Source organism: Chiloscyllium plagiosum, chromosome 32 (assembly GCF_004010195.1).
Source record: "Chiloscyllium plagiosum isolate BGI_BamShark_2017 chromosome 32, ASM401019v2, whole genome shotgun sequence".
Taxonomy (NCBI): domain Eukaryota; kingdom Metazoa; phylum Chordata; class Chondrichthyes; order Orectolobiformes; family Hemiscylliidae; genus Chiloscyllium; species Chiloscyllium plagiosum.
The window spans coordinates 43,467,569-43,485,421 of NC_057741.1; the positions used below are offsets into that span (position 1 = coordinate 43,467,569).

General features: G+C 40.9%; 1 protein-coding gene across 3 annotated transcripts in view; it reads right to left on the minus strand.

Moving 5' to 3' along the window:
* Positions 1-616: 616 nt before the first annotated feature.
* LOC122539580 (signal peptide peptidase-like 2A) overlaps positions 617-17,853 on the minus strand; it is a 32,763-nt gene continuing 15,526 nt past the window's right edge. The window contains exons 7-14 of one of the 3 annotated variants that reach the window (XM_043674576.1): positions 16,743-16,824; positions 16,180-16,254; positions 14,109-14,168; positions 11,786-11,885; positions 8,840-8,917; positions 5,295-5,455; positions 2,935-2,968; positions 617-1,422 (exon numbers count right to left, since the gene is read on the minus strand). In XM_043674576.1, the coding sequence (XP_043530511.1) occupies positions 1,394-1,422; positions 2,935-2,968; positions 5,295-5,455; positions 8,840-8,917; positions 11,786-11,885; positions 14,109-14,168; positions 16,180-16,254; positions 16,743-16,824 (619 nt within the window). In that variant the 3' untranslated portion in view covers positions 617-1,393. Of the gene's footprint in view, positions 1,423-2,921; positions 2,969-5,294; positions 5,456-8,839; positions 8,918-11,785; positions 11,886-14,108; positions 14,169-16,179; positions 16,255-16,742; positions 16,825-17,853 lie in introns of all 3 variants that reach the window. The other 2 variants (XM_043674577.1, XM_043674575.1) reach the window with 2 other exon arrangements.

The following is a 17,853-nucleotide window of genomic DNA, read 5'->3' on the forward strand; positions in this document are numbered from 1 at the left end:
GAAACTGACAACCAGAAGCGGCAGGGACAGACCACTATAAACACCGGAGGAAACATCAAAGAAGCGCTTCGCAGGAGGCTCCCAAGCACTGATGATGTCGCCTAGACAGGGGACGAAACATTTGCAACAAAAACTTCCAGCTCGGCGAACAGAACCACAGCAACGAGCACCCGAGCTACAAATCTTCGCACAAACTTTGAACTAGCTACTTGTGCCGTAATTAAGTTGTGAATACCTTTAATTAAAAGCAAATTCTTAGTTGAGATTTCAGGATAAGCTTCACAGTGGATTTTGTTAAAACATTTGGAAAATTGCCAATGATAATGGTTTGAATAGCTGAATGATCAGAAAATACTAATGTTCGTGGATCAGAGCAAGATCTGAACGAAACTTCAGCTAACAGGTTTTCTCCAAGATGCTCACTGCTCATTCCCCTTTACGAGAGGTGCTCTGTTCATAAATGTAGAGGTGCATTATGTAAAAGTAGAAAATGAGACTGCAATTTCTGTTGTCAACCAAGTCAACAGCCAATACTTTAGAAAATCTTAGAGACATCCAATCATTGATTTAGAAACAAAATAGGACAAAACACGCAAGACAGATTCATCAGAACAGATTTGTTTCTAAATTATTTAATAACAAATAATTTTTTGGCAGTTACATGTTTTTCCACTCCCTGTGCAGGACCTCCCAGTTAAGGATTACAATTCCTTTATAAACATTAACACACCCTGTTCCACAGAATGCATTTCAATATTCAAAATTGGCTATAAATCAATCAGATATTACACAGCATCACATCAATGGGATCACCCTGCAAGACAAATTTGTTTTCAAAATATTCTTTGATCAAACTTGTCTGGCAGAAGAGACTTGGTCAAAATTGAACAATTGCTGCAACCACAAAGGTGCAGAATATTGAGAAAATATAAATGGTGTTAAAATAAACTGTCACTTTAAGGGAAAATTTGCAGTCTCGTGATACTTTCCCTGACCATCTTCACAGGGGGGTGATGATACGCAAGGCACTTGATCTTTCTGAGGGACATGCCACCATCAACAACCAAAAAGATGCGACCAAGTATTGTATTCATCCTCCATGATTTAGAAATTATGAAGTACATCTAGTAAAGTTACCAAAGTAGTAAAAAGTACATGATCAATTCAAAGCTTCAATTAAAAGAAAATCTTTGGTAAATTAGTAATTACAAAAAAAAGTGTTCAAGTGTAAAAGGTTGTGCTTATCAGGGAAATTGTCAGGATGCACTATTGTCCATCAGTCAGACACTGGTATTAGAATATTTTTCTAAAGAAAACTAGAATACAAGAAAGCAACTGTCATTTCTTTGAGCAATATTCAGACACTGGCGCAGAGAGAGTCTCAACTGCCTCCTCAGCCGTTGTACCAACTTGGTTCATCATCTGAGGGGAGACATGAAAGAACAGCAGCATTCAGCTTATCTTGCAAAAACATTTACAAAAATAATACTTTTGCCTTTCAAACTCTTATACAACTTACCTGAAGACCAAACAAAGAACAAACTTTAGAAAAACTGTTCACAGTAAGTTTGGAGCAAGATGGAAACAGGTACTTTTGAGTTTGATTTAGAAATAGTTCCTGAGAAATAAACCCTTACAATCATATTTTTGCAAATACTTCAGAACAAGATTCCAGAGACTCTTTAGTTTAAAAAAAGATGTTTGTAGCAAGGGTAGAGGATGCAGCACCCCACTCATAAATAACTTCCTTGGCTTGTTCTACTTTGATAAAGTAAATGCCACAGTACAGTCATTGGTTTTTTCTGATATTTACCAAAGGGATTTTAATGAGAGAATGTCAAAACTCAGTTCAACTCTGAATACCAAAAGCCATTTTTATATAAACCAGAATTTGCAATTCAAACAAACCATGTAGCTCAATATCTGAAATATTACTGGATTAAATCAGCAAACACTAAAATAGATGGACATGAGATGAACATGGCTTGGATTCTATAGAGAACTTCAGTCTTGATTCAAATCAAGATTGGAGTAGGATAGATTTTGAAAAAGTGTACTAAGTTGTGGTCATTGAGAGAATATATCAGATTAGTGAGCTCCAACTCTACCACAGGAAGTTATGAATGTGTGTGGACTGACACCATGAACAAAGCCAATTGGCTTCGCCTGTTGTGTTGCAGAGGAAACTTGATCTTGCGCCTGCTTACACACAATGCCCATTCAGGCCAGAGACATCATCCCGCTCCCAGAGCAAAGCAGCACAAACAAAGGCATCGCTTGGGTAGAATTTAGGCCCCCAATACTCTTAACTGAAGAAAAGAGACACATGCCTACCATGATATCCAATTAAAATTATGGGTCTTCTTCCGGATTGCTGGATTTGTGATGCAAATTGATGCCAACAGCATGGGTTTAATTCCCACACCAGTTCAGGTTACCATGAAGTTCTTAACTTCTCTCCTTGCCGGAGGCAACAACACTAGTCATCTCACCGAGAGCAGCCCTATGATCTGGTAAGACTTTGGTGACTTTACCTTTAAAACTGCCAAATTTTCTCTCAAAGCAAGTATCACCAAGTTTACTTTTTCCTGGAGTAACTGGATTCATTACAAGTTACAAAGGTTTAAAGTTTTCATTTGGTAAGTTGTTTTAATTAGTCAGAATGAATATCTGAATCTAGTTTACGCAAATGGTACCAATTCAAGTTGCACAGATGATCAGAGATGGAATCACAATTATCCAAGTCCAAATAAACAGAAAAGGGTTGGTACGCAGAGTGTAAATTTATTAGTCAAAATTGAAGTGCAGATAATGACCCTTCAACAAAGAGAAATAAAAAGAATATTTAGAAGAGAATTGAGAGAATCCAGTCATAAGCGCCAAGTTGATGAAGCAGATAGCTTAATTACTGTAAACATTACCAGTATATCACACCTTGTAATAAAGCTTCGTTGGTGACGTCCAAAACCTAGAGAGATTAGGTGCAAATTATTTTTCAACAGCGACCCCATTCAAACAGGCACCACTTCCTGACCATGATGCCATCCAAATATCCAGAACTCTCAACCATTCATCAAATATTCTACCCAGAATGCCAGTATATTTTGTATGCAGCTGAGTCCTTTCTATCATACTGCTTGAAACTGGGAGACTTCGGACTGAATAACAGGCTGAGCAATTATACATGTAAAAATGAATAGTACCAATAAAAGAGTAGTAGCCCATTCTATCACAGAATATCAATAACCTTCCTTACGTTGGTAATGAGATTGAAACCAAATGACCTAGGGTTTCAGACCTACTTGAAAGTAGCCAATGAGTGATAAATTGAAGGACTGTGCCGAGTTAATTTTTCATCCTATCAATCAAATCTGGATTTTAAGATGATCTTTTTGTCTCTTTGATTAGCTGTGGATAAAATTTGTTGTACATCGTCAATCGCCCTCAAGGTGGTAACATTAAGCCTTCTTAGTCAGCTTTGTGCAGGGCAGTTCATGTCTTACTAACTTGATTGAATTTTGAGGAGATGACTAAAGTGATTGATGACGGCAGAGCAGTGATGTTGTTCACATGAATTTTAGTAAGGCTTTTGACATGGTTCCTCATGGTAGGCTCATCTACAAGAGCAAGATGCATGGGATCCACAGTGACTTGGCCATATGGATTCAGAATTGGCTTGCTCATATAAGACAAGGTAGCAGTGTAGTGTGTTTTTTCGGCTGGAGGTCTGTGACTAGTGGTGTTCCACAGGGATCCATACAGGGACCTCTGCTGTTTGCGATACATATAACTGACTTGAATGAAAATGTAGATGGATGGGTTAGTAAGTTTGCAGACCATAGAGATCAATGGAGTTGTGGATAGTGTAGAAGGTTGTCAATGGATACGGTGGGATATAGATCAGTTGCAGACATGGGTGGAGGAATGGCAGATGAAGTTTAATCTGGGTATGTGTATGTTGCTGCACTTTGGGAAATCAAATGTTAAGGAAAAGAATACAGTTAATGGTGAGACCCTGAACAGCATTGATGTACAGAGGGATACTGGGGTTCAAGTCCACAGCTCCCTCAAAGGTGACCATGCAAGTAGATAGGATGAAGGCGGCGTATAGCATGCTTGCCTTTATTAGTTGGGGAATTGAGTACAAGAGTCAGGACGTCACGTTGCAGCTTTATAAGACTTTGGCTTCTGCCACTTTGGAGTACTGCATTCAATTCTGGTTGCCACATTACAGGAAGGACGTGGAGGCTTCCGAAAGGGTGCAGAAGAGGTTTACCAGGATACTGCTTGGATTAGAGGGTAAAAGCTGTAAGGAGAGGCTAGAAAAACTCGGTTTGTTTTCTCTGGAGTGGCGGAGGCTGAGGCTGAGGGGAAAACTTGATAGAAGTCTATAAAAGTGAGATGCAAAGATAGGGTTGAAAGTCAGAATCTTTTTCCCCCAGGATTGAAATGTCTAATAGTAGGGGACATGCATTTAAGGCGAGAGGCGCAATGGTAGGAGTTTAGAATGTATTGCCTTTTCCACCACCACTGGCAGACACAATAGGGGTGTTTAAGAGACTTTTAGATAAGCACAGGAAAGAAGAGATATGGACCAATGGCAAGGAGGAGGGATTACTTTAATTTGGCGTCATGTTTGGCTTAATATTGTGGGCCAAAGGGCCCATTTCTGAGCTGTACATTTTTAATTTCTCCAATCACCAGCTGTATTCCTGATAGATTTTGCTCAACATTCTCAGAAGACAGATAAACGTCAACCACACTGCTGCAAGCCTGGAGTCACACGTAGGTCAGGCCAGGAAAGGCCTGTAAATTTGTTTTAAAAAAAAAGACTTGGGAAACCAAATGGATTTTGAGTATAAAAATCAACATTAGTCTCCTGACCATCACAGCTAAAATTTATTGACTGAATTTGAGTTCCAGCTGCCAAAGTGGGATTTAGCACACCAGCCCGGCCCTCTGAATTACCAATCTAAAGGCACCACTTTCCACCTTGGAGCAATGTGTCTCCTCATATAATGCATCTAGCAGCACCCTTCCAAAACATGCATTCAAATATTGGCCTCTTGTTTCAGAGGGATGACGGTGGAAAACCAATTCCCAGAAGAGTGGGAGACTTTCTACCAGCTTCTTCATTGGGGGGGAATGAAGTGCAAAACAAAAACAAAACAATTTAGAAAAAGTGAAACACAAGGAGGACCCATTAGCGCACACAGACAGGTGTTTCCATAATTAGGTTTAATTATATTCTATACAAAAATGTATAGAAAGAGGAGTTAAGGAATTCTGCTAACCTCATAATCACTTCCAGCCCAAAATATTTTCACTTCCTTTCGAATCCAGGCAGTCACTGCACACGTGAGAAGGGTACAAGGCACCAAGTACAACAAGGCTGGCTGTGCCATCTTCGTTACAATCAGAACAATAAACGTCAAAACCATGCCAACTGCATAAGCTATAAAATGAAACAACAATATTAAACATTGCCTCGCACTTCAATAACCTATCAAAAAATTAGAGATTGGTCAAATCTATTTTAAGCGAACCTAGGTTTCTCAACAACGTGAAAGGATGGAGAGTGAGATCCTGCAGTTAGCAAATTACCAAGCTGGGTGACAATCAGGAAATCTCACTCCTTTCTTTTTAAAAAATCAGTTTCCAAAATAGAAAAGAGGATCCACCTTTCAAGTTGTTGACATCTATATGGCAGGAATAAACATGGCACATTTTAGCAATGTTCGTTTCCTTACACGAAGAGACTGTCTTGCATCAGGATTCACAGTGGCAAGAAACCAAAGGGAATACCAATTTAAACAGCAAGAGAAATGATTGGTTAGACCATACTGGCATAAAGATGCAACACAAACTTAACAGGCATTGTGGAATCGCCAAATAAACTTAGACAATGTGGAGAGAATCTAATTGGTCTCTGAGTATTCCCACGGGGATGCAGAAGGAGTGGCTGCCTTCATAACCGTTCCAGACACAACCCTGACTGAAAAAGAAACCTTTCCTCATGCCCCTATAATCCTTTCGCTAGTCATCTTAAATTTGTGCCTCCTGGTAACTGACCTGCCCACTGAAGAAACTGGTCATTTGTGACCACTCTACCCCATCCCCAGGTTGTCAATTAATGGTTCCTGTCCCACCTCCATACCAACCAACCAGCACCCTCTTCTCTTGATTTTTATAGATGGATACTTCCCAAATTTGATTTCTTGCATGTCAGTCTTGAGCATAAAGTAAAAGCCATGACTTAATATCATTGATACATTTTTCTTTCCGTAGTTTTGGTCCCCACACAAATACCCTTCCAATGTTTTAGAGACGGTGGAAGACAGAGGCGGATGGTGAAGGGTTGTTTTTCAGACTGAAGGCCTGTGACCAGAGGAGTGCCACAAGGATTGGTGCTGGGTCATCTACTTTTTGTCATTTATATAAATGATTTGGATGGGAGCATAAGAGGTATAGTTAGTAAGTTTGCAGATGATATCAAAATTGGAGATGTAGTGGACAGCAAAGAAGCTTACCTCCGATTACAATGGGATCTTGATCAGATGGGCCAACGGGCTAAGGAGTGGCAGATGGAGTTTAATTTAGAAAAATGCAAGGTACTGTATTTTGGAAAGTCAAATCAGAGCAGGACTTATATACTTAATAGTAAGGTCCTGGAGTGTGGTGCTGAACAAAGAGACCTTGGAGTTACAGGTTCATAGTTCCTTGAAAAGTAGAGGTGCAGGTGGGTAGGATAGTGAAGGTAGTGTTTGGTATGCTTTCCTTTATTGGTCAGAGCACTGTGTATAGGAATTGGGAGGTCATGTTGCAGCTGTACAGAACATTGGTTAGGCCATTTTTGGAATACTGCGTACAATTCTGGCCTCCTTCCTATCGGAAAGATGTTGTTAAACTTGAAAGGGTTCAGAAAAGATTTACAAAGACAGTGCCAGGATTGGAGGATTTGAGCTATCAGGAGAGGGTGAATAGGCTGGGGCTGTTTTCCCTGGAGCGTCGGAGGCTGAGGAGTGACCTTAGAGATTTATAAAATCATGAGGGGCATGGATAAGGTAAATAGACAAGCTTTTGTCCCTGGTGTGGAGTCCAGAATAGAGGGCATATGTTTAGTGTGATAGGGGAAAAGAGACTTGAGGGGCAATGTTTTCACACAGAGGGTGGTACGTGTATGGAATGAGCTGCCAGAGGAAGTGGTTGAGGCTGGTACAATTACAGCATTTAAAAGACATCTGGATGGGTATATGAAGAGGAAGGGTTTAGAGGAATATAGGCCAAGTGGTAGCAAATGGGACTAGATTAGGTTAGGATATCTGGTCAGCACAGACAAGTTGGACTTAAGGGTCTGTTTCTGTGCTGTACATCGCTAGGACTTTAAATGACAAAATAATTTTAGTCAATTGGTAGCATAGGGAACCCAAAGTGCCAGGGATGATTAGGGTTGAAGCCCAGGATACGCAAAACTAAGAGCATTTGAGATCTTATCTTTTGGCTAAGCAGTTAGAAATAGCAGGAACTGCAGGCAAGATGCCATGGCAAAACATTCCACTTCAAATTTCATCAGCAATGGCAGATCAGTTCACCTTTCATTTTATTGCAGTAAGAAATAATTTGAAATTAGGCAAATACATCATTAAGATACCACAAGATCACATGCAACAGTTTGGCCTATCGAGCTAGTTTTGCATGCAAAAATATTACGTTTTGTTCAAATTTCTTATTCTTGTAAACTTCAATGAGTACAGGCCCAATTTGAATCTCTTCTTCATTTCTGGAAATAACCACGTGAGCCTTCCCTGAAAAGCTGATGCAAGTACCTCTGTCAAGTGAGGAGGCCAAAACTGTGCAATGTACTCTAGCTGAGAATATGATAAGTGAGTGGGGCTTTTTTTTTGGGGGGGGAACTGGTGAAATCCACATTGATGCCCTGGGGTTGCAGGGTCCCGAGGCAGAAGATGAGGCACTCTTCCTCCAGGCATCAGGTGGTGAGGGAGTAGCGATGGAGGAGGTCCAGGACCTGCATGTCTGTGGTGGAGTTGGATGGGGAGTTGAAGTGTTCAGCCATGGGGCGGTGGGTTGGTTGGTGCAGGTGTCCCGGAGATGTTGTCTGAAGCGCTGTGTAAATAGGCATCCTGTCTCCCCCAATGTACAGGAGACAGTTTCGGGAGCAATGGATAGAGGACAGTATCGAGGTATGTGGAGAGGAGTTAGGTGGGGCAAGAGCAGGCCGAGACGATGGATCGGCTAGGGCAGTCAGGCTTGTGGATCTTGGGTAGGAGGTAGAACCGTGCGGTGCAGCGTTCCCAAACTAAGAGGTTGGAAGCTGTGGGTTAAAGCCCTTTTTATAGCCTTAGTTACAGAATTTCAGTACATTGATCCTAATATAGTTCATGTGAAGGCTATCTCAATGGCAGAACACATTGCTCTAGTACTGATGCCAGTGAATCATGGATTGAAACCTAGTTCTCCTCCACAACCTTTGAACCTTACATCAAATGTTGTATCTCCAATGGCAATTTCCTCATGGTTCAAGTAGTAACCCAGATATTACCACCTTTGTGATTCAGCCGCATATGCAGAACTAGCAAAACAATTTGAGGGGCATAACTGGATTTTTTTTTTCCCCAGTCTCTCGTACCAACCATCCTAGATTCAGTTTAGTTTAGGCTAAAATAAAAGATTTCCCCACTTTTTTCTCCCCCTCAAAAGAATACAGTTCTCACCATGATTCAGATGTGACTGTCAGAAAATGACAGTAAATTAATGTTCCACTTTGTATGTAGTTAATGTAAACTATTTTCTTATTCACAATTTGTTTAGAGTATTTTACCTGTAGTGCACAAAATAAAATAGATGTTGGAGGTGTTAATCTGCAAATCAAATCTTCGACAATAAGCAACCAATAATCCTGTAAAAAGATCAGAGTAACATCAATACTGGAGCAAATATTACAAGTCGCATTAGAGCAGTCATACAAAATTTACAGCTCAAATTATCATGGCTTAAAATTGTAAATTCTTCTACAAAGTCAGAGAGCAGACTGCAAAAATGTGTAAGGCAAAAGTGAGGACTGCAGATGCTGGAAACCAGAGTGGTGCTGGAAACCAGAGTGGTGCTGGAAAAGCACAGCAGGTCAGGCAGCATCCAAGGAGCAGGAAAATCGACGTTTTGGGCAAAAGCCCTTCATCAGGAATAGAAGCAGGAAGCCTCCAGGATGGAGAGATAAATGGGGGGATGGGTGGGACTGGGGAGAAGGTAGCAAAGAGTACAACAGGTGAATGGGGGTGGGGATGGAGGTGATAGGTCAGAGGGTAAGGTGGAGCGGATAGGTGGGAAGGGAGATAGGCAGGTAGGACAGGTCACGAGGACTGGAAGGTTGGAACTAGGGTAAGGGGCAGTGGAAATGAGGAAACTGGTGAAGTCCACAATTATGCACTGGGGTGAAGTGTTCTGAGGCGGAAGAGGAGGCATTCTTCCTCCAGGCGTCGGGTGGTGAGGGAGCGGCGGTGAAGGCAGCCCAGGACCTGCATGCCCTTGGCAGAATGGGAGGGGGGAGTTGTAATGTTGGGCAACGGGGTTGATTGGTGCGGATGTCCCGGAGATGTTCCCTGAAGCGCTCTGCTAGGTGTCCAGTCTCCCCAATGTAGAGGAGACCGCATTGGGAGCAACGGATGCAATAAATGACATTGGTGGATGTGCAGGTGAAACTTTGATGGATGTAGAAGGCTCCTTTGGGGCCTTGGATGGTGGTGAGGGAGGTGGTGTGGGCGCAGGTTTTGCGATTCCTGCGGTGGCAGGGGAGGGTGCCAGGACTGACAGCTCAGTGTTTAAATTTAACCCACGCTGAGCACAATCCCTTCAATTGTGATGCTTATTTTGCTGCATTCCAAACTTTTAGCTTTTTCAGAATTTGCAGCGCATTGTACATGGTTGGAAATGTGACTCCATAACACGGACCAACTCTCCGCACGACCACACCCTCAGCAGTCCTCTGTCTTCTTATATTGAACAGTGGCAAAGAATCAAGCGTAAAAACCAGGAATCACAGCTTGAGAATACAAAGTGTAAACCATTTAGGATCGAAATGAGGAAAAATTTCTTCAAGGGTCTGGTGATCCTGTGGAATTCTCTTCTTTCTCAGAAAACAGTTTCAGCCAAAATATTGAATATTTTCAAGGTGTTACATGTGGTTCTTAGGGCAAAGGGGTCAAAGGGAATGGGGAGAAAGCAGGAAGCATACAGATCTGCATGATCAGCTTGACCATATTGAAATAGCACAAAATCAAGATTAATGGAATGTTATCCTTTGTCAGTAATCAACATAAAAGGGTGTTCCATTTTAGTTATTTCGGGCATTAGTGAATCCACATCAGATAAAGGGAAGCAGGGATGGCTTAGTGTTTATTAAATTGATAGCTGGAATGAGTGGGTTGTCTTATATAGATTGGCCACGCTGGGTTTGTTTCCACTGGGGTGACTTGATTTAAATGTTTACGATTCTGTATGGTCTTGACAAAGTTTGACATGAAAAGGATGTTTCCTCTTGTGGGACAGGACCAGAATTAGGGGAAGTTTTAAAATCAGGAGTCACCCTTTCAGGCCAGAAATGAGGGAAACCTTTTGAGGGTTATGCGACTTCGGAACTCTGCCTCAGAAGGCAGAGGTGAACAGATTCTAGTTAGCCAAGAGGCGAAGGTTACTGGGAGTAGATGGGAATGCAGGTCAGCCACAAATTTATTGAACAGTCAAGCAGACTCAGTAGTCTACCTCTGCTCCTATCTCATATGTATGTTGCTAAATTCCTAATGGATTGAATCAATCATTACTCCCCATTTGTCAGAAAAGCTTTCAACCTGCTATCACCCCAATCCCTACACTGTGGTGCACAGTCACCTCACCTTCAAGAGCTTCTGAAATTCACCAAGCATTTCAGTTCGCCATTCCTTCTTCCCCTGAGGAATATCCATATTCATCCCAACTACTTAAACCACTGATATTTCCCCTTTAAAAACAGGCATTGCATAAATAAGGAGAAAGTGAGGACTGCAGATGCTGGAGATCAGGAAGCTCGATTCCTGAAGAAGGGCTCATGCCCGAAACGTCGATTCTCCTGCTCCTTGGATGTTGCCTGACCTGCTGCACTTTTCCAGCATTGCATAAATAAACCTTGTTGAAAAAGTTAAATATACCACAAAACACATGAATTCATAATTTCTATCTTGAGTGTTAATACTGAAGTGTAATCAATAGATCGATTTACAAGATGGCATTTCAAACCTTGCAACTTTTCAATATAAAGCAAGCAGAACGTGGTTACAGTGGGCTGGGCGGGGATAAGCCAGAGGGAAGAAAAAAAAAATCACCACATGGGGATATGTGGGGCAAAAAGCTCTAACATTTTTGAAAAGTCAGCCTTGCCACCAACTTGGGCATGACACATTTAGCTCATCTTCATATATTAGCAATGTGTCTCAAAAAAGAAACACTTATGAGTTTTGTTTTAGTAAGTTTGCCGCTAGTTTATATGAGTCATTTATTTAGTTAATCAGTCCATTTTTAATACACAGATAACATACAATGACTTTGAAATATACATCTTAGCCTGGTCAGACAACTAAAAATAAATTTAAAACACTGATAGCTAGAAAATTTCCATGTACATAAGCATAAATAATATGGAATTCTGTGATTTGTAACGGCAAGTTATAGGTTTTCAAGTTATCCCAGTTATCAAGTCATTCCAGGGATGAAGAAATGCAGAAACATTTTTACTCACCTGGAACAATAATATCCCCAAATCCCAGGATAGAAAATGGTGTTCCACACAAGGTTGCTACAGACGGCATCAGTCTTGGTACCCTGATAACCACAGGCAACTACAAGAAACATAACTGTGGTTAATACATTACAGGTATTCATTACTACTCTAAGTACAGCAGGGAGAGAGTGAAGTATTAATTTGACAGTTTCGAAAGTAAAGAAAACTCCATTTATTATGTTTAAAATATGTAATATATACACAGTGATATGAAATTCACAAGCAGGAAGCTGCCGACACATGCACCCCAATATGGAAAGTCAGGAGGCATGGGATAGAGGGAAATTTGGCCAATTGGATAGAAAACTGGCTAACCGGTCGAAGTCAGAGAGTGGTGGTAGATGGTAAATATTCAGCCTGGAGCCCAGTTACAAGTGGAGTTCCGCAGGGATCAGTTCTGGGTCCACTGCTGTTCGTAATTTTTATTAATGACTTGGATGAGGGAGTCGAAGGGTGGGTCAGTAAATTTGCAGATGATACGAAGATTGGTGGAGTTGTGGACAGTGAGGAGGGCTGTTGTCGGCTGCAGAGGGACTTAGATATGATGCAGAGCTGGGCTGAGGAGTGGCAGATGGAGTTCAACCCTGCCAAGTGTGAGGTTGTCCATTTTGGAAAGACAAATAAGAATGCGGAATACAGGGTTAACGGTAGGGTCCTTAGTGAGGTGGAGGAACAGAGGGATCCTGGGGTCTATGTTCATAGATCTTTGAAAGTTGCCACTCAGGTGGATAGAGCTTGTAAGAAGGCCTATGATGTATTAGCGTTCATTAGGACTTGATAGAGGTTTATAAGATGATTAGGGGAATAGATAGAGTAGACAGTCAGAAGCTTTTTCCCCGGGTGCAACAGAGTGTTACAAGGGGCATAAATTTAAGGTGAAGGGTGGAAGGTATAGGGGGGATGTCAGGGGTGGGTTCTTTACCCAGAGAGTGGTGTGGGCATGGAATGCGCTGCCTGTGGGAGTGGTAGAGTCAGAATCTTTGGTGACCTTTAAGCGGCAATTGGATAGGTACATGGATAGGTGCTTAAGCTAGGACAATGTTCGGCACAAAATCGTGGGCCGAAGGGCCTGTTCTGTGCTGTATTGTTCGATGTTCTATGGCTTATCATGAACCCGGGTACAGTTCGTAACCAACATCAGAACTGCAGCAGTTCAATCACTGCATGACATGAGACATAACAGATAGACAAAGGTTAGATTGTGAACAAATAAATGCAAAACTGGACATCATGAGGTGCTACATGCCCTCAAGCAACCCATCTCCTGATTCCCCAAAGCCTATCCACCACCTACAAAGCACAAGTCAGGAATGTCTTGGAATATTTCCCACTTGCCTGGATGAGTGCAGCTTGACACCATCCAGGAAAAAGTAACCCACATGGTTTGGCACCACACCCACCACTTTCAATATTCTGTCTAACCATCACTATTCTCTCCACCACTGATACATGGTGGCAACAGTATATACCATGTATAAGATGCATTGCAGGAACTTAGCCAAGTGTCTTTGACAGCAGCTTCCAAACCCACATCAACCAACAGTGAGACATACAAAAACAGCAGAAACATGGAAACTCTGCCACCTGCTGGTTTCCCTCTAAACCACTCACCATCCTGACATCGAAGGATTGATGACATTGTTCCATGTTGCTGGATAAAAATCCTGGAGCTCCATCCCTAAAGACGTTGTGGATGCCCTACACTGTGGGGATTGCAGTGGTTAAACGTAGCACACACCACCACCGTTGCAAGGACCATTAGGAATGGAAAAAAAAGTGCTGCCTAGCCAGTGATCACCATTCCGCAAATGAATGAAAGAAAAATCACTGAGGGATGCATCACACTGCTCCCTTTAGCTGCTGACCTGGGGATCTTTAAATTCAGAGCTGAGAGCAATATTCATTTCTTTCACCCTCCCCTCAGGCAGAACCTCAAGCTAGTACAGAATCACACAGGTATCTTGCAGTTTTCATTTGATCAATAACATCTTCTAGTTGGGAGGTAAAATCTGGAAATGGTTATAAATGAAAGCCAAAACGAAAAGCAGCAATTAATTCTGCCCAATATAACAATGTCAACTTTAATGCATACAAATACAGTTCTTACTTTTTCATTGTGAGCTACTGGTTCAACAGTCAGTCCCATTAGGTAGTTTCCAGTCCTCTAGAATCAAACCCAATATTTATTACATTAGAGAATCTGAAACCCTAGCACTCCTGCAGCTTGTTAGTAAAGCAGCGACTTTAACCCATGGCCTTAAGCTTTTAGTTTCAATTTCACCTTTTCACCAGTGGTCGATCCGGATCCAGCAGCTACCTCGACCATAATGCTCTCATGATTCTGAAAGGAAGTAAATAATTCCACTTAAACCACGTCAACCAAAGAGTCGTACTTATTTATCAGCTTGCTCATTTCTACGGAACAGCACACAAGCAGGTGATTCTTTTTCTAGCCCCCGACATAATTCTTAGCCAACCAGTTGAAAAATATTTCATCTTGCTGAAGAAACAAATGTATGTGTGGTCAACTTCATCTGAGATCACCTGAGTGTCCAAACTGTGCTGATTTTCTGTCTCTATGCATTGGGTGCATATTACCAAGTAATTTGCAACTAAGGTGTTAGCTGAAATGTCAGAAAATTCAATTTAATTAAATCGGCATTTACAACCTCTTCAACATAACATAACAGGCATTGCAGTTTCACTAATAATCTATTTGAAATTCAATTGTTAGAAGATACACAGAAAGCAGTCTAAAGTAATTTGCCTTTAGTTCTTCCATTTCCTATAAGCACTGTTGACCAAATAATGCAAAATAATAAAATCTACAGAAAATTGAGAAAGCTACTCAAAAACAAAAACTTTGATTGTACCATAAATTATCAATTCAGATCTGAATATTTCATGAAGTGGTACAGTTTGAGAGGAGGAACAAGAGAAGAAATGAGGAATGGCACCAAAAAACTAAACTGTACAATTTTAAAAGGGAAAGAGATCAGCAAGTGTCTTTCCAGAACAAGTCACCAAGGTTGAAAAAGCATAAAAAAGCTTCTGGATTTGAAAATAAAAAGTACAAAAGCAAGTTATGCTCAACCTTTACAAAATAGTTTCTAACTGAGTGTTGGGAGGAATGGTGGTGCACAGCACCAGAAACCCGGGGCTTAATTCCACCCTTGGACGACTGTGTGTGAAACTTGCACATTTTCCCTGTGTCTGTGGGGTGTTCTCTGTGTGCTCCAGTTTCCTCCCACAGTGCAAAAGATGTGCAGGTTAGCTAGATTAGCAATGGGAAATGGGGTGTGGGTTTGGGCAGGATGCTCTTTGGAGGGTCAGTAAATTTAATGGACCAAATGGCCTCTTTCCACACTAGCAATTTTGTGACTCCATTGTATTCAGTTTCAAAACCTGGAACGATTTGAGGCCATGAAAAGCGTGCAGAAAAGATGTGCAGGAATCGTTCCAGGAATGAGGGACACTGTGGATTGAGTGGAGGCACTGGACTGTTCTCAACAGAGAGAATGGTTAAAAGTCATGAAAAACATCCAACAGTAAGTTTGAACAGATTGTTTCTATCAGGGTGTCAGTATCCAGAAAATACATTGATTTATCACGATTGGCAACAGAACCAGAAGTGACACAAGGATTGTGTTTGCCTGATGCAACTTGCTGAGATCTGGATTGCATCCCCGAAACGAAGAAGATGATAGATTCAGCAGTAGATTTCAAAAGTGAATTAAATAAAAACTTGAAAGGATGAAATTAGAAAACAAATGGAGGGGAATTCACAAGCATTGGGATTAACTGAACTGCTCTAACAGGCACTTTGTACCATACTGTTTGTTGTTTGTTTACTGTCCATGGTCTATCCTTTCGTGGAATGTTGGGCACTGCTGGCAGGGCCTAATTGCCCTTTAATTGAGTGGCTTGCCCAGCCATTTTATAGGCAAGTTCAAAGTCAACCACATTACTCTGGGTCTGTAGCCAGGGATGGTAGATTTCCTTCTCTAAAAGGCAAACCAAACTGGCTTTTAGCGATAATCAATAATACTGAGACAAATTCCAATTCTTTTCAACTAAATTTACTTTCTCCCAGCTCACTGTCGGGGCATTGAACCACTGTCCCCAGAATGAGCTTGAATCTCTGGAATACAAGACCAGTTATATTACCACTTCACCGCTGTCTCAGCCTAAGGAGGAGAAAAAGTAATGAAACACTTTGGTATTAAACACCAGAAAAAGTCACGCAAGAACCCAAATTAATTTCAATTAAAGGTTAGGTGAACAAATACTCCACAATAGAAATGTGAAACTTTCAGACATGAATGACAGTGCATTGTAGAGAATAAGCTTACCTTCGTAAAATATGGAGTTATGAAAACAAAGAACACATCATAGATCAGGAGGAGCACCAGCAAAATGACACAAGACTGTAAATACAAGGGAAGAATATTGACATCTATTACCTTTTCAAGGAATGATATAAATTGAATTTACATTTTGTGTTGGGTAATGGAAAACACAGTTGTAAATTAAAATATTACCCTTGAGAGCTTGGTGACACTAAGTCTTGAGGCCTGTTTATTTACACCCATTTTTAAATTGGATTTTAGTTAAGAGATTGGGGTGATATTTTAGTGCCTTAAAAACAATGTACAGTCACCCAACCATAAGAGTCAAGAGACACAAAAATCCAGAAAAGGAGTCAGTCACTGTTTCTACAAGATTATTTGAAACTGAATTTAGGGACATCGTCTTTGCTCTGAAGTTTAAGTAATCACAATTTTAGGCTGAAGTTACCTCTTGTTTTGTACAAGTGGACATTTACGCAGCATACAGTCTATAGTTAGTCTTTCTGGAGACTTTTTAATTCTATTTCATAGGAAAACAATATTTATCCTATGACATCACAGCATACCTTAAAATGAGGCATTTTCAGGGTCTTCATGAAGTTAAGGCAAAAGGCAACTCCTAAAAAGTCATGTAGAGTCCAAATCCATCTAAAATACAAACACCAGCGAACTTACTCATGGTTGTACATTTAACACAAGAGCACACTAACAATGCAGTAAGGTTCCTCAAGAGACACAGGACTTTTGGAAAAAGTAAAGAGCTCCCACTTCAGACTGCCACAGTTTTCCAGGAGATGCTATGAATCTTTAATTTTCAAATAGTCAAAAGGTTGAGGATTACAATTCTGGAGCAACAACTGTTGAGCTGTTCAATTAAAAGCTCAGAATTTTGTAGGAAGTTTGAAAAAACAGTTCTTGTGGTATACAGGAGCAATAAAATTTTAAAAAAAGTTGATTTGATCAAAGCAAAGTCTCTGCCGCTGGCCAGAGCCCACACTAAAGCCCTGACAAGCTGCAAGTTTGCTTTGTGGTTTCTCCAATGAAAGCAGTAAGTGACAATTTCAGCTGCACAATTACACAATACAAAACTAGTCAGTCATTCAGCCCAAATGGCTATTGCAGGTAATTAAGCTCCACGGGAATGTCTCCCTACCTTTATCTCAATTATCCTCCTAATTCTTTCACTTATTTATCCAACTTCCTCTTAATAGTATTGCTACTATTCACTTCAATGACTTGTTATGGTAGTAAGCCCACATTCTAAACATTCCCCTGAAACCCAAATGGATTTAGATATCTCATCAACCTGTTCAGAAATGTTGGTGCAGCTGGGACTGAACCTGGTCTCTTGTTTCAGAGATAGCGACGCTGCAACCATGCTGACAGTGGCTGACACCTCTTATCTTAAATCAAGCAACCCTTCAACATATTTTCTCAACTTATTCAGAGTTGCTGTTACACAACTTTGGTGCAAACGGAACTTGAACCCAGACCACCCAGCTCAGAGTTATGGATACTACCTATGACAAGAGCTCTGCCACTGTTTTGAATAAAGGAAACTAAATGCTTTGTTCCATCTCTCTTCTTGAATAGTTAATGCCAATAGATGAAAAATACTTTGGTATCCTTGAGGATTAAAAAAAGTAGTTAAAAAAAAAAAAGTAATATTAGCAAATT